This window comes from Varroa destructor, unplaced genomic scaffold, assembly GCF_002443255.2.
Source record: "Varroa destructor unplaced genomic scaffold, Vdes_3.0 BEIS01000005.1, whole genome shotgun sequence".
NCBI lineage: Eukaryota > Metazoa > Arthropoda > Arachnida > Mesostigmata > Varroidae > Varroa > Varroa destructor.
The window spans coordinates 3,089,587-3,106,670 of NW_019211458.1; the positions used below are offsets into that span (position 1 = coordinate 3,089,587).

The 17,084-nt window shown below is 37.0% G+C and overlaps 1 protein-coding gene and 1 long non-coding RNA gene across 4 annotated transcripts in view; one reads left to right on the top strand and one right to left on the bottom strand.

The window, feature by feature from the left end:
- LOC111251961 (uncharacterized) overlaps window positions 1-2,630 on the bottom strand; it is a 3,462-nt gene extending 832 nt beyond the window's left edge. The window contains exons 1-2 of one of the 2 annotated variants that reach the window (XR_002674047.2): window positions 2,148-2,630; window positions 1,598-1,767 (exon numbers count right to left, since the gene is read on the bottom strand). This is a non-coding gene — a long non-coding RNA (uncharacterized LOC111251961). The remainder of the gene's footprint in view (window positions 1-1,597; window positions 1,768-2,147) is intronic. The other variant, XR_002674046.2, reaches the window with a different exon arrangement.
- Window positions 2,631-7,934: 5,304 nt separating this feature from the next.
- On the top strand, window positions 7,935-15,098 carry LOC111251114 (uncharacterized). 2 transcript variants are annotated; one of them, XM_086989673.1, is made up of 4 exons: window positions 7,935-8,174; window positions 9,953-10,197; window positions 11,045-11,307; window positions 14,874-15,098. In XM_086989673.1, the coding sequence occupies exons 1-4, from the start codon at window positions 8,130-8,132 to the stop codon at window positions 14,963-14,965; spliced, it is 645 nt and encodes a 214-aa protein (XP_086845799.1). In that variant the 5' UTR covers window positions 7,935-8,129; the 3' UTR covers window positions 14,966-15,098. The 2 variants fall into 2 exon arrangements, with proteins under 2 accessions (XP_086845799.1, XP_022663154.1); XM_022807419.2 differs by having other exon boundaries at window positions 7,949-8,174; window positions 14,887-15,098.
- The last annotated feature ends 1,986 nt before the right edge of the window (window positions 15,099-17,084 follow it).

Sequence of the window (17,084 nt, forward strand, 5' to 3'; positions counted from 1 at the left end):
ATATATACTATATATAAATAGAATACGTGATTTTTTGTGGCCTATTTTGCAGACACCCTTTTAATTAGAACTCTATAAATGAACAGTACGCGAAGTACTTGAGTGCATCTCTTCGAATTCTGCCGTATGTTGGATTATAAATTTTTGTCATATAAAACTTGAATAATTAAGCGCTAATATTGATGATATTAACTATCATACAACACAAGTTTTTAGCATTTCACAAGAAGTTGCTTTTTATCCCCTATTAGGTTAACACTTCTGGTAAAACGTAACTTGCAATTTATATATTATGCAATATTCTCTCTAAATATTACGAGTCTTAAGTCAATATCTAAGAATATACCCGTTCATGCCCAGATACGGAACTATTTCTTTAATCTTCTCTTCAGTAATGACCTTAAGCGGGCCAACACCCGCTTAAGGTAATTACTGTTTTCTAGTTAATTTTTTTAGTAAGTTAATGATTCCTTTATACGATTCTGCTTATTGTTGTGTTTGTAATATTCTCACTAGGGTATTAGGGTAACAACGTTAGCGCCATAAATGCTTAGTAGTTGAGATTCGTTATTTCAATATATGCTCAAACTTTCTAATTATTTCGTCATTTAGAAGTGCATGTATTTAACATTATATTACATATTTGATCTGAGCACTGACATAAAATTTCGTATAGTCTCAGCTTGGGCCATCTAAAATCAGCCTAAGGAATTTTTTTTGGCTAGGAACTTACTCAATCGCTAGCGCTCAATTTCTTTACGTTTTTAGAATACGAAGTTTGCTGAGTAAGTTTCTTGAACTTGGAGCTGCATTAATACTACGTACTTTATACATCTCTAAGCAACCGTAGCAGAATATGCTACGATCTTAATAGTGCCCATAAAGATTTTTTAAAGGATTTTTCGTATCACTGGTTAGCCTTTCCAGAATGAATAATTAAAGTAAATGTATCTATATACCAAGTGGCATTACATATGATAAATATGCTTAGAAGCATTATTTCAAAATGTAATTGTTTTTTTTTTACTTTGATTCACTAATAGACTTTTGTGGTCTTCCTATCAATATAGTTAGATTTGGAATGCACCAAAGCATTCCAAATCTTCGAGTCGATCAGCATTCTCCGGAAAAGTTAGAAATTACTTTTTCACAATATGAAGAAAAATTAATAAAAAAAAATTTACCTTCTATGTGGCTGACGATTCTACTTTTAATTTTGTATTTTTTTTCTGAGATTACCAAACCCACCTTCTAATCAGTGATATTTCAGTTTGTCATAGCCAGGTGTCAGAAGATGTAAATCCTACTAAAATTGGCCTGGTAGAAAACTGGCGGTTGAAAACTACACTGCCATAGATCGTGACACGACTTCTCTCTGACCTCACCTAGAATTAGCTAAGGATTCTAGATAGTGAATTCAACAGATGAAAAGATAAATTTCCATTGTGGAGTATTTTCCGCGAATTTTTTATTGTCTTATTAGAGGTCTAACTCTGCAGTGTATCAAGATAGAGGTCCGAGTAACAGGTATAGTACAGTAATGCTACAGATCAATACTTTTCGCTTTTTTAATCCATTTTCTAGATTAATGGCCCACCTTCACTTCCTTTATCGCCTCATTAAGCAGGTCTTTGACGAAAGCTCGAGCCCGCCGCTGAACTTCATCTTCAGTCGTCATCGTTAACAGCTGCGCAGCGCAGAAGCCTTCTTTGCCTGAATCTCGTTTTAAGTCCACGTCAGCTGTTGCGCTCACCTAACCGCTATTGCCTTTAATTTGATAATGAAATAGCAATAGTAAAACTAATTAGATTGGAGTTCGGTTGGAAAAAAAACTACGATAACCTCCATGATTTTTTCCATGACGATACGACTTTAATGACTCGAGTGGCAGTGTTGTTTATAAGGTTGCGGATAACCTCGCAAAAGTATATTATACAACGTTTTACGCATGGCACGTTCGTTCGGTGACCAACATTGGTTCGACAATAAATCAATTTCTAGCTTTTGCTGACTATAGTAAAGGATAACGGTAAAAAATCGACTTGAAATTGCTTATCGCGCAAGCGTACAAAGCGAACCACAGATGCATCGTGGCGTCCTTCGCTACTGACTTCTTGCGATGATGGACAGACTTTAATCGGCCTTACCCCAATATTCATTCACGCCAGTTAGTGGAGTCTGTTTTTGTAGCTTACTGCAGTTATAATCGTAACACTTCCTCCGGCACACGCGTTCCCCTACGACGTCAATAAACCAAAGCCTTTGCTGTTGTATCCACACGAGATCCAAGTATGGCGACCTACAATGGCGTAATTAGATCACACTGGGAGTAGCTAAGAGCCCGCACACGAGAGCACTCCACTTGCGCGCTTTGCAGCGTACGGTAGACTAGCTCAAGAACGACACCATGAAGGGAGGACGATGATGCGCTCGCTCAAGGCCAAAGAGTCGTCAGCTGACCAGTAGGTTGGTTGGTTGGTTGGTCGGTCGGTCGATCGATCGACCGTTTGCTATGTTGTGCGCTGCTTTCGTTAGCCGTGGGGCTTTTCTATAGAGTAGAGGTGGATACTGATACTGCGGCCGCTGCTACCGGCTGCTCGTAGCATTCTCAAAAGCTTCGCTGGACTACGACGCTCCACTATGCGAACGCTATAGAAACATGGAATCAGCTAGAAAGGCGACGATACAGTATCTAACGCCTCTGATCAGACAGATGGCAAGAGAGGAGGCTTGTCACTAGCGCGGTAGCGACCAAACGCTGCCAACAATCGCTTTAGGTTTGTATGGATCCTGTCGTAATGGAGCGCCATAGCAAATTCCAAAGGGATTTTTGAGAGGGAGAATGTTTTTCAGGCTGCTATTTCCCCGAAACCTATATTTGATCAGCTTGATATAATAAGACGCAACGAAAGTGGAATTCTACGGAGCATTAGTACCGTGTGTGTACATTCTTTTGGTAGTGTTTAGAGAAACTACCTGGGTTGTATACAAGCTTTATTGCGTATAATATATCCAATGCTTAACAGCCTGCCAGAGGCTGGGAGCTCGTTGGGCGGTGTTAACGCTACCCGCTTGCGCTGTTCAATTTTAATATCGTGCAAAAAAGCATGGAGCGGCGAACAACGGAGGGTCAGGGCGCACCGTACAATAATAAATTAGCTCCAGCAGAATGCTGAACCTTTACTTCTTTTTTTGTATCGAAACAACTGCCGATAAAAACGGATAGGTCTCTAAAGACCACAACATCGAACGTCGGCAAGCGCTACAAACCTAAGACAATTTACGACTTTTAGCAATTTATGCCCAGTTTCTTCTGCTATGGTCCTAAAGCATGATATCATCAGGTATAATGGAAGTATAACTACTATATACATGACCAACTTTGTTATCTTAGATGACCTTAATCAGTAATACCCTTGCGGAAAGCTGGCTTATAGACTTCTAATGTCTAGTGAGATATCATAATAAACTTCCCGGATGTGTACTTAAATGCAACAAAAATGCATAACGAGCATTTATAGGCTTTTGTGTCATTTTATCGTGAAATGCGCCTAAGCCTTGAATAGCGATTGCATATATATATATATATATATATATATATATATATATATATATATATAATATAAAGGATTGTCAGAGACGTCTACTTGTTGGCTGTGAGACCAAGAGGTCCTTACATACATACACTACATCTGTTTCTTTGTTGCTGCAACTCGGTAAACTTTTACACTTTATCTGCTTTTTTCTTTAATTTATTCATCGATTTATTACAGGTTTTTGGGCAAAACGAAGAAATCGCAACATGATGCAATACAGAGCAATATGGATGCCAATCCATCGACTTCAACAAGACGTTACGTGATCGGTTACCGACGAGCACTTGGAGACGCACTTTAACGCAAGAGTTGCATCTTCATCTACATTTGATGATCCAAAGTCATTATGAGTATTATTAAATTACCATATTTATTAGTAAAGCTGAGCTAAAATCACACGAAAAAAGTTGTTTGCTGTTCCGAAAGTATCGAAACCCAATAGAAGCTTTAATTTATTCTATAAAAAATTGCTTGCCACGTTCCAGAACTAATGCGTTCTCGCAGACTCCGTGAAAATAATTTAGTCAACGGCGGCTTCTATCCAATAGAAAGGAAACGCAGTCACAGTACTAGATATATTCGGGCCCATTATATTAAGTAGACCTTCCACTAGGATCAGACGGATTTGTCGCGGGAGTAGTCAGCAATAAATATATAGTTTTCTCTCTATAAGTACGTTTTTCATGGGTATGAGTGGCGTGGCACTCAGTAAGCCGACTTTAAAACACTGCCGAAGTGCGGCAGATAAGTAACAATCGGAATTGATCGAATTGTAATCGGATTCGTGATCTGGATCGCGTACTAAAACATTATAAGAGGCTAGCTATACGTCAAATAGGGCAAATGTCTCCTTTTCCCACAACGTCAATATATCGGGATACGTTGTGCTACCTTAAAATGATAGACATTCATTGAGTGTCATAAATAAGACAATATACCGTCTTATATTTCGTACGCTTCGTGGGTGCAGCTTTTAACGTCGAGCTTATAAGGTGACCGTGATCTCTCTCTCTCTCTCTCGCTGTTTAATATATTTTTTCCTTTTAACGTTTAATTTAGCTAAGGTGGAGAGTTCGTACTAAAGCTGGAAGCAAATGGTTTCAGCCATAAAACGATAGCAGCATTGTGGACTGGTGAAAACGGGAAGAATAATGTGATGTATAATGCCATATGTATCCTTCATCTTTTTCTTAAAAATTCTTTAAAATTTAACGTACCCAAAACACGTAGTCCGTCACTGTAATTAGCTAGTCCTATTGAGTATTATTATGCTTATCAAATTCGTTTTTCAAATGCGGATCGTCTTTCCTTCTTGTTCCTGTCTTATTAAAGAAAAAAAAAGAAATCCTTCAGCTTTGTAACCACTTGTCTTTGCTGTGTAGATACATAGGTTGACTATAACTTTAGTGTCTAAATATCATTGTGTCATTGTTCCTACCAATATCGAAGTCTATTACAAGGATACGTGCATAAATCTGAAGGATTTATGCAAGGACTTTTTCAGTTCTCAATTCTCTTTTGGCTGCGAAGCATGTTATTGAGAGTTTTCGCAAACATGTTTGCGAAAGGCTAAGAATTCAGTACTTTTTTTTCACAGGCCTAGATACTTCTGATTGTAGAAATGGCGACTTTGAAGCTGAATGAAAAGATTTTGTAGATGATATTTTTATTAAAATTTCTATTGACATTTGGCGTTCAAGTTATCAGAGTACTTGATTAGTTAGTCGCACGTTTGGTTAACGACGACCACTCAAAGACTCGCTCAAAACATCTGCTCAATACTGTACACTCTTCGGTAAATGTAACAATGTTTGGTCTCTAAGCCTATTTCTAGATATTTTGATCTAATAATTTATACCTTAGGTAAAATCGTAGAGCGTCGTACGTCAATTACTGAAATCCTTACCTCTTTTCCGGGCTAATGGCAATCTCTGAGACAGGCAGAAGCGTTTATGTCGCGCAGTTCTCCTGCAAGCGACAGATTCTAAGGCTTACGCATAAATATTGCGGCGCTGATAGCGTGCATGACTTTTGCGTTTTCAGAAAAACTACGAAAATTGTTAGTTCTTTAGATACCAAATGCCATCAGTCTTTTTGAGAGCCAAAATCATTTTCTAGGATTCTTTCTACGAACGTATATGACGCTTGTCGATGGTCACCAGAGGTGAGCATCAACTTTCTAATATAATATATAGTAATAATGAAATGTTTATATGAATGTGTCCGCGCATTTACGAAACAAAGTATAGGATGTAAGAATTGTGGCCAATACACCGTCTTTTACTACAGTGAGAAGCCTATCCTTCCAATAATTCCTATAGTCCATAATGAATATATTTGCCTTAGGTCATCCAACATCATTTAATGTAACTTCCTTAATAATAAAAATTATTAGACACGGGTTGCATGATCTTCGTTTAAGCTTTTTCTCACACATTTTTCGGTTCTTTCTTGCAAAATGTCTCCGGGTCAGAAATTATTTTAAGTGATAGTCCGACGAATTGGATTTCCTGATTTCAAATGAAAATAACATACTGGAGTCAAACCTTATCGTCATTTTGTTGTCAACTGATGACAGTGAAGGCGCGGTTAAGCATTCAGCTGATAAAGCCCGGCAATGGCCTGTTCTATTCCCGCAATCGACATGTACTATGCAATACGTGTGATTAGCTTAATAAAGTGTAGAATTAAGTAGTGTAGTAAAAACAGATTATATACACAAAACTACTACTCACTTTATTTATATCGTAGGAAAAATTGTAATATTAGGGTAAATGTAAGATTACGTAAAAAAGGAAAACTTTTTGATTTATAGCGACTCTAAACATATACTGTTTAGATGTGTTATAAACAGAATACCACCTACTCAATTTTATCATTACATAATAAATAAGAAACCTGTAAAATTATGTACATCAATGATTGTTAACGCTTTCCACAATCATTATATAGCCTCGCGGCCGAATTTTATTGTCACATAATTTACTATTAAATAAAATCGATATTTACTTCCATTAAGGACTACATTAAAATGCTCTAAGGAAAAAAATCTCTACGATGCTCTAAAACAAACTTTAGAAAGAGCCTGAGTACGACCTATTTAGGTGAAAATACTCAACTAGTGTTAAAGGTATGCCCCAGTAAAAGGTTCGTTCACTATCGAAACGCCTACTACGTACATGTAAATCTCAGCATATATAATGCACACAATGGTTCTGCGTAGAGACGCTACCTCACTTTCCATATATCAGACAGACGTGTTGCAAACGGTAATAATAACGAATCTGAAGTCCAAAATGATATTCAGATATATTTGCTTTTAAGTAAAACGACTGTAGGGCTCATTCTCATCTTAATTAGAGGGAATATGACTTCAATGAAACTAATGACTGAATGATTGATATTGAAGATCGGCTTGCCCCGAAACGGTGTGTTGGTTGATATCTCTATTTTTTTTTGCTTGCATCCACAATTGACACATAGCTTCGATCCCGCCTCGAGCATTTCACCCTAAGCCAGAGCTTATTTTAATGCTACAGATTCTGATTTCTTTACCATTGTTCTTGGTGTTATTCTATCAGTATATATACTACATACCGAGAGTTGTTTGCCCTTTACCGATTTTGAGCAGCGGTAACCGGTAAAAATGTGTCTTTCAACGGTCGCGCTTTTGTTCGCTATGATTAAGTGTTTCAAATTTTACATGCCGTATTACCGTTACCGTCTGAGGCTCAACACGAAACGAAGTCTTAGTTTTCATTCGGTTAAAGCTGCGGCATCGAGGGGGACTCATATATGATTACAATAATTTCCTATTATCATTAGCGATGAAGAACTTAGAACATCTCTCGGTAAGCTTGCTATACCTCTGGCGTAAAATTACTCGTAACACTGCCCCATGAATAGCTATAATTTCCGGGGTTCTACGTAACCCGTTTTTCCTTACAATTAGCTGAAATTGGCGCCACTCTAACCGGTGGATATTTCAAAGAATCGTCGTCAGGTCAATTGCGTTCAATATCATTGTGAACGAAGCACCTCGTTCCTTTCAGTAAAAAAAATATTACGTGAGTTATGGCTGGCTTGCATTAGTAAACATCGGATAAGCCGGATTCTCTCCGTGAATTTCAGAAATCATCTAAAAATGCCCGAGCTGTAGATGTAGCAGTATATTGCGATGACCTTCAAACATTGTATATATCAGTTTCCACTACGCGTAGATAATCGAATTGGTTGTTGTAACGATGTCAACAGCGGCATAGATCAAGCTAGCGAGCCCAGACTAACTTCAGATATTCCTCGCAGTGAGCTCAGTGTGAGAGAGAAACATTTGCAGGAAACTGTAACCACCTGCATCAGAGAAATATAAATTGTTGAGTAACCAAGGATCAATCAGTCAAACAGCGCACGTATACGAACGGTGTGGCGAATTCATACGATTTTTGATTCGCTGTAGGTACTGCAGGGATATTCGCTGTAGAAGAGGATTTCGTATGTGCTCAGGCAGGACTTGGAACGGACGCGTACGGAGCGATGAAGTACTTCGATCGCTATGAGTGGAAGCCGTTTGTGTTTCACGTAAGTATACGCAACCTCAGCTCTGTCCCATGTCATGTACTTTCGACAATAGGGAATTATACATCGTATCTATCAAACGTTAGTAGGAAAACGATTTGATGATGTTTTGTTACCTCTGATCTATTAAAGCGTGGAAAAATTTGCATACAAAAAGATATAGATTGAAAATCACAATTTATGACATTCAGTTCCGTTTAATACAAATACCGTTTGATAATTGCGTATCGTAGTACGCGAGGCAACAAAATGCTGATGTAGCCTCTATTATCGAGCCCTAGCTCTCAGCACGAAAGGAACTGTATCTATGCATTGGCTTCAACCTGGACCCTAAGATTAGGAGGCAAATACGTTACTCACTAAGCTATCACGGGAAAAGTGACCTAGAGATACATAGAATTCCATATTCGAATTCTAGATATGGCCAGTGTCGCGTTTTGCTTGTGTGGGTTGTCACTGCAAGTATCCTGCCTTTGAACAAGACTAATAAGGAGAAGGCCTCGGCGATCTAAACACTTCGGTCTTGGTGTCTCTTTGTAACATTAATTCTATTCATTTTTACAGCTTGGAAATTGTCTCTATCATGTTTTCTCGATCACTTCAAAAACTGCAAGCTGCAAATATACGAGCTCAACAAGCAACTTGCGTCACTATTATTCGAGTCCAAAAATTGGCAAACTTCATTTCGTGGTTATAACATTAGGTGTTGATAAATTAAGAAATAGACTCCACCCACTTCAGAACAACTTGCACTGTCTTGCAGGTGCTTAGACAAGATGCTAGGCATGAGAAGTTTTTTTTAATTTAGTCACTATAATATTTATTAAATATTTTTATTATATATAGATATGTTTATCTTATGTCTGGCGCACCACGTCGTATTCTATAAAGAACCCTAGGAAAGTTAAATTGACGATTCAGTTAATGGTATTAGTTGTACAATTTCATTTTTTTCGATGTATGTGCTATTATTCCCGGTGTCAATCTATCTATTATCGAATCATAGCCAAAAATTCAACATATATCTATCATAATACTTACTGGAATCATCAAGGACAGCTGAAATTTACAGCAAGTACTTTTTATATTACTTCCTTTGTGTCAGCTTATTGCAGTGCATCACACAGTTGGGACTGATTATAGGTAGAGTACTATAACGCCATTTATTTCTACCTTAATGAATGTCACAGTTCTTAACAAATTGCCGCCACCGTATTTAAGACTAATTTAAAAAATTAGGCATTTTCAGCTATAGCCACTGTTCTGGTACTATAGTTTACATTGGCGGATAATCAAATCACGTAAGTAATAACACGACAAGCATGATTCAGTAAGGGAGCGAAAGACAACCAAGCAATTAGCTAAATTGGGGTGTTATTTCGATCATCATCACCAGTCAGTGCTATCTTGAAACAAGCTCATGCGTTTTTTTTTTAAACTTTAAGCGGTTACTAAAAGGAAGTCATAGTGTTTCCATGTTTTAAAAACATGCTTTGTTATTCGCACAAGTCGAGGAAGCAGAACCTACTAGTTTGTGCTGACTGTCCTCTACAGTGCCTATAACTACGAAGCTACTAATTGACTACTCAAAACAAGAACTACCTCGTCAAGAATTCTATCCAGAGAAGTGACTTTTCCGTATAATTGTTCGGCGTCGCGACCATTGTCGTTGTGAATTATGCTGTCGTAATTTTTTATCGTCATTATCGTGTCACCTGTGTCGTGGAGTGCATGTCTCAGACTGGCAGAAATTTCAATGCAATTCACCTTACCGGCTGCAGGTGATGGAGCGAGAACAGGCCCAGAAGGAGTTTGCAAATGGCGGAACATCAATCAATGCAAAAATGAGACAACTTCTTGAGCAAAATGATGATGCGTTCATGACGCACTTAAGGGAATATAAGTCCAGCGATGGTATGGTTACACAAGATAGTGAAGGAACCTCCTCGTCAGGCATTACCGAAGCACGAGATAATGCTACAGAAGGTGCGAATAATCCCAAGTTGCGCAGGGGAGAAAATCCAAGGTTCGCTTTGTTAAAGTACTACACTATTCACTAACTAACATCACAAGAAACTGACTTCAGCTCTTATTAACATAGCACTAAATATAACTTGCTTAGGTATGGGCCAACCCTGACGAATAATAGAAAAGAATAAATTACTTTTATTTTGAAGGTTTATTTTATTTAATCGATAGCACAAGGCAAATGTGATAGTTGAGTAAAAAAAAAGGAATCCAAGGTTAAATTGATAGCAGAAACCTCGTCAGTGTTGTCAGTAATCTTCTTCTGCGAGCTTTTCTTCTCTGAAACTCTTTGAACCTCGTTTGGCGTCGGACCTATCGAACGCGGTAATAATCAAGCTAGCGATCGAGTCGATATCGTATGTAACAAATGAGTGTGTCGAAAACGGGCAGCTTGCTCTGTAGACTATGTTAAGCACTTACTGACCCAACTTGTACTCACTAATCACTAATTGTTCATTATTATTAATCACTGCATCCCTTTACTGCTGACTATACTTAGATATTTTGTTCTTTGATAATAGCAACTAAATTTTTTACCTCTTGATTTGTGCCTATGCTGATTCGAAACGCTGTTAATTGATAAAACAGGATAAACAGCGCTACGTATTACAAGCAATGTTGAGAGCAGACTTAGCTAGGTAACTGCTGGTATTGATTGATATTATTATATTGTGCGTGAAGTTAATAACAAAGCTGGCTATAATACGCACGTTACTAGTTAGAAACGAATTTAGCTTCATGAGTAAATTCTCTAACCTTAATATACACCTAAAAAGACGTGACCATAATTGTTTAGTCTATTTCTAGCTGCAAAGTAATGTACAGATTTGAACTCTGCTGGCTAGGAACTTCATGTTATCAAAAATGGGAGAGGAACTGGGTCTAATTGAGCGCCTCTTAAGAAGAGGTGCACGTCCACAGAAACCGCTGCCACAGAAGTACGTTAGGAAACAGGCTTCAAAAGCCATTAAGACTCCTCGTAACAAACGGGAAACTTACCAGGCTTTCAAGATAAACTTGAATGATGCTATCGACTCACGCATTTTCCAAGGACGTGCAGTCCATATCGACGGGCACCAAAACATGGACGGCACCACTAATGTATTAGGTTAGTCCTTTTATATTATATTTTAACTCCGTTGTTTTTCAGTACCATCCATTTTCGCTCTTTTGATAACATAAACTTTACCCGCCCTACATTTACACTGACTCATTCTTTAGATTAATGCAGCATTCTACCCGTCATTACCCCGTTAACTGCGTTCTCTTGATTTAAAGCAGCGATAACGAATACGATCGATTTATTTTCCTACTTCAAGCTTTCCATTCAATTATTTATTTGTAATTCGGCACTATACGTAATCATAATACGTATTTCGCAATTGATACTTGTGATATTGGACGAGTCATAATGTAGAAATAGCACAACACTACCTAGAGCTGAGCTTCACGTTGGCTTCGAGGTCATTTGAAGCAAATTCTCTGAACGTTGACGCACATCATGCCTCTTGGATACTATGTTGTTCCTACATATTTTTACTTTAATAGCTTCAAGCACTTGTTATGATTAAGACTGATTCATCTACCTGTTGAGCCTATTATTTGCTTCACATGTGCTCATAACAACAATAACATTCGTATTTACCTTTTCCCATAAACAGGCGCAGTAATTAAAGCTTCTTCTTTTTTATAAAGTCACTACAGCCTTTGGCTGGCGTTTGGCATTGGCTTCTAAACGCAGCTTCCAGGGAAACCAAGTTATCTATCGTCTTCACTGGCTCTTCACACCTGACACCCTTCAAACTATCAAAATGAATATCTCGAAGCTATGTCTCTCCATGATCGATTATTGCCTTGCGTTTATTCGCTTTCTTCATTAGGTTGCCTGCCAAACTGTGGCTGTCGAGTTAGCACTTGCCTGTTTTGTCGTCGGGCCAGTGTACGATAGGCATACGTTAAGCAGAGTTATAAGTTGCTTTAGCGGCTGCATATTTGATTTCTTGAATAGTGACATTCATTGATCAATGATTATATCTAAACGATCAACTCATTTTTTGAACAAGAATCGTCTAATTTCCCAAACAAACCTTAATGTCTCCGTGTTTTCTGCATAAGAATTTCATTTGTTTCAGTCTCGGGCTGGGCTGTCTGAGTCAGTTCTGGACAAGTACCATCGATTTTTCATTATAAGTCTTTGTTTATGTTAGCGATAATAGCTCCGAGCTAATCCGCGAAAGCTGTCCTACATCATCATACGCAGTATTACAGAAAATTGTGAAATGTTTATATTGAATTGGTATGTTGTACCGTGTATATTTTACCTGTACAGAATTTGAGGAATCGTGCTGAATCTATGAGCAGTGCATAACTTCAAACTTAAGTACACCGGCCGAACTGCCAACCCACCGGTAGCTCCCCTACCAAAGCGTTCGGTGTGCATCGCTAACCTATTATGCTTCATTCACTGTTATATTTATTTTCTACACACATCATTCTCAATTGTTTTTCTCTGTTATTATTTACAGGCCAAATAATTATGCTAGAATGGTTTCTACTCCACATATAATGTATTCTTATTAATTAATAATGTAATTTTTACAAAATATAAAGTTTCATAATCGAAGAACAAAAAAACTAAATTCCTAGTCGCCCCGTACCAGTTCTCTGCGTTTATCTCACGAAAATAACTGTCGGACGATATATGTCGGGCATATATATCTAAAGGTACGTCTATAGCTGCGCTTCGGTAGTGGTATAATCTATTGGTAAATGCTACCGTTTTTGATATTTGTGCACAAATTTGTTTATATTTATGGTTAGGAGTTTAAATTTTATGTCGCTCCGTAGATCCTTTATTTTTGGCAAAAAATATTCTTCTTTTGAATTACTCCTTTTGTACTATTTTCCGGTATTTTTTTTTCACATTTTTCTCTTGAACTGCTCTCACCGTGTAACTCTTATTATGGATTTATTCTCATCCTTACCCAAAAAAATAATAGCAAGCGCATCGAAGTATTTACGAAATGTTTAACTTCATTAATTAAACGTTGCTTATGAGAAATGTATAACTTTTCTGTAATTTACTACATTATTTCAGTACTGAATAATTATCACTTATTCGTTTCTGTTAATTTTGCGGTAAATTGTGAGTACAACAACTTCGCAATCTCACAGGTTGTGCCATACTTTCATTGCCTTTCAGAAGTATTTTCATAACACTTTTTCAGTATAGTCATTTTGCATGTGACTGGTGGCCAACAAAAAACTCATGCAGCCTGTGACAAAAGTTGTCAGCATTTCAATATTCATTGGTCTTTCTCTTTAGTGAAGCCTTCGACGAGCTATCGAAAGTAATTATGGTAAGGTTGTAAACTACAGGCTGAACTTAATCGCTTCGTTTTGCTCTCTTATTTGGCTAGTCAGTTAACTATGAATTACAGTGTTTGATATTCTCTAATAATATTTTATCACATATGATTCTTCATATGATAATGAAAGTTTTTAGTTGCAGAGCATTTTCTTTAGGAGCGCTATTTTACTGAATTCCCGCTCCATTGATATCTTCGGTGACCACTAGAACTAGCTGGTTAGCTGTACGTATGGTTCGGAAAAAACCAATATATTCGAATGATGGTACTCGAGGCCTTAGATATTTGTAAGGACTATAAAACTGCTCTACTGTATTTCACACATAAATTTAAAACTTATACCTGCATAATAAAATCGTCTGAAAACCTCGTATATACTTGACTCTATTACCTGCTCAGCTACCAACGAGACCTTCTGCAATAAGAGTTCTATTGATTCTCATAGATTGCTAGACTTTATACACTTGTCTAATTTTTTTCGAAAATTTCTGTGAATCTTTTTCTACAACACTTAACGTTTTAGTTGCTCTTCTGACTGTACGTGATTGGTAGTTCTCCACTGCTTCTTTTCCTCTTTTTTTTAGAACCATTATATCTTAAGACAGCACCCTGCGTCGCTTCGAGCACAGGGTGCCACTATGTGACGGAAAATAGTCCCTCTAACGTGCCGTTAATCCCATGTCATAAAATCAAGAACCGTTGTTCCTATACAGACCCAAAAATTCGCACCTAAATTGCACTGTGCACCTCTTATTATTGTGGCAGATAGGTGCATGGCTGCCAACAGCGATTATTTGCGCTGGCCAGTTTGCTTAGAGCTGACCTAAAGCCCGGTTTCTAAGTTAACCCATTAAATTTTTAAATTGAAAACGAATCTAACTTGGACCCAATCATGATAAATTTAAGATCCAACTTTTCTTCCAATATCGAACGTAACCGTTTTTTTTTTTCAATAGAGAACTCGTTCTGGTACTTATTTATATCTCTATAAAAAAAAAAAAGCAGAAGTTCCATTTCGAACTTTTTTTTTTAGATTTTACTATTGTCAAACTAATCGGGAATCACTTAGCGACCGAATAAGTTATGACATCGACGATTACGCATGCAGTTCCGTTTCTGTCGAGAACGTCATTACCTATTTGTACCAAATGATCAGGCTTAAGTCCGCAGGCTTCTCTTATGGGTACGTTTACGATTAGTGGAAGTTGTGCACGTTCTTAAAAAGTACAGTTTAGACCAAAATACCTATTATTCTGTTCAAATAAATTTAAGTCTTACTGTGGCTCTGTTTGGATGTATTATTGAGTTGGTGTTTGCAGGCGTAGTAATTATTATCCTCTTCTGTGGATTCGTGCTCGCTATAATTTTGAGCTTCATTCTGCTCATTGGGCGGCGTAATGGAACAAACGATAAGATGTCAGAAACACGACACAACGACCAAACAAGGATCTACTGATAACTCAACTATCATAATACATTTGTTAATAAAGATAACGCGAATAAAAGTAAGAGAAATTAAACAAAATTTTAAGCGTTTCAAGTATTTCTATAGCTAATATTCTACTATTGAACTGGGAAATTAGTTTGTTCATCGTTTTTTAGGAATAAGCGCTAACAATAAGTAATTTTTACAATATTGCTATTTAATTTATATCGTTAGTAATTGCTTTCGCTATTACTTTATGATGCATTCTGTTCTATTTTGGCATTATTTACGCTCAAGAGAGGTTTTTGTTCGTCTATCATAAGATTGGATAATATCTTTTATACTAGAGGATTATCTACTTTATACAAACAACTGTGTCTATTTATGGCCTAGATTGCAACAGCTACCCCAGTTGGGATTGATCTACGTTTATACTTTCTTCTTTTTCTGTATTGTAAACGTAGACTGAAATCGTGTCCACGGTATCTTTCGGCCTTAATTAATTTTTTTCTTTCTTCAAATTGAACCTCATTGGTGATTTTTAACTTTGGGTTGGATCTGCACTTTTTTTTTTCTATTCGATTGTGCTGCAAGCCATGGAAAACTTCTCAAAATACATATGTTTGTCCACTTTTCTTATTTGGTACTTTGGTTGTTTAGATTTCTGAAAAATTGATCAGGTATTGCGTGGCCTATTATTCCTTTAATGACATTTATATTCCGTTTTAGCAATAGATCGTTTAAAATAATATCGGCAACTTTTTCACTGATCCCGATTATAAGTTTCTAATCGACCTTACCCTTTTTGCGATGATTTAGTATGAATTATTCTTTATTATCTTTCTTATTATGTTTCTCTTTGTGAAATATTATTTTATTGTCTCTGCTAGCGATAAGCTCCTTTATTTTGTTGATAAACTTCAAGGCCTCGTACAAATCAAAATTAGATATTATTGTTCGCTTGATAAGGCGATAAAAGTGCTTCAAATCAGATACTAGTGGATTCAAGATCATTGTTTGATACAATCACTTTTGAATATTTCAAAAACTTGTGACAGGATCCTTATGATTTCATCGGTAGTTGCTCATTTAGTTAGATAGATGTTAATCAGTTTACTGCTGACATGGATTATGAGAGTGGATATGTAGCCTTTTACGGTCTTACATAATCTGTATGAGGTTATTTTATTATGTTTTTGGCTCTTGAATGTGGATTGAAGCTTTTTTGGCAGACGAGACTTAGGTTCGGCACAACTATTACGACTACTTATAAAATCTTTCTTATCGTTAGCGCTGTTCGCCAAATATGGCGTTTTGCTAAAGTTGTTATTTAAGTAAAGCCAAAATGACCTATATGAGGGTATCTTAGTAATTCTTTACGAAGTAATTTTTGAATATATATTCTATCACCTTTGACAGTAATTTTATTAACGGTGTGTATTTACATCCTAGGATGAAATTATTGTTTTCTGTGCTGGTAAAGGTAGGTTTGAATGGATTTAACGTTTCTATCAATTTTAGCTTCCTTTTATATGAGATTCCAATAAACTGGCTTAAATTGTAGCTATCTTGTATAGAACCCCCCAGACTTGTTCGTTATTATCGTTTGTTTGTGTGGGCCTCTTGCTCTTCCTCTTGTACGTTCTACATTGTTTTAACTCTCTGCATGAACAGGTATCGTATTATATTTGCAATAAAAAAAATGATATATGAATACTGAAGGTCTATCATCTATTAGGGACAGACATAACTTTATCAGAGACAAAAATTAGTATGAAGGCCTGACTGTTTGTCATTGGTGTGAAAGATTAATGCACTGTTATCCCGGTTGTTAACTGGCCATAGCGTGCATAACGCTGTTTAGCCTTTAATGAGGATTGGAAATGAGAATTGTGGGTAGGAAAGACTATCACTCTTTTGCTCTTGTCAGGACGTTTATATGCTAATATTGCCGACATGCCATGCGGTACTGTGTAGGGTGCGATAACGATATCCCAACCTAATGATCCAGTGGCCCGTTCTCTTTAAACAGCCTATAAGCCTATCAGTTGAATGGCTGGTCCATTAGAAAGTCGTTTGAGAAGAGTATTA

Bases quoted from the DNA above. Each gene is read 5' to 3' on its own strand.
- LOC111251114 (XM_022807419.2), top strand. From the start codon at position 8,130: ATGAAGTACTTCGATCGCTATGAGTGGAAGCCGTTTGTGTTTCAC. The intron at 10,198-11,044 runs GTTCGCTTTGTT...TCTGCTGGCTAG, and splicing joins CGCAGGGGAGAAAATCCAAG to GAACTTCATGTTATCAAAAA. The intron at 11,308-14,886 runs GTTAGTCCTTTT...TGGTGTTTGCAG, and splicing joins CGGCACCACTAATGTATTAG to GCGTAGTAATTATTATCCTC.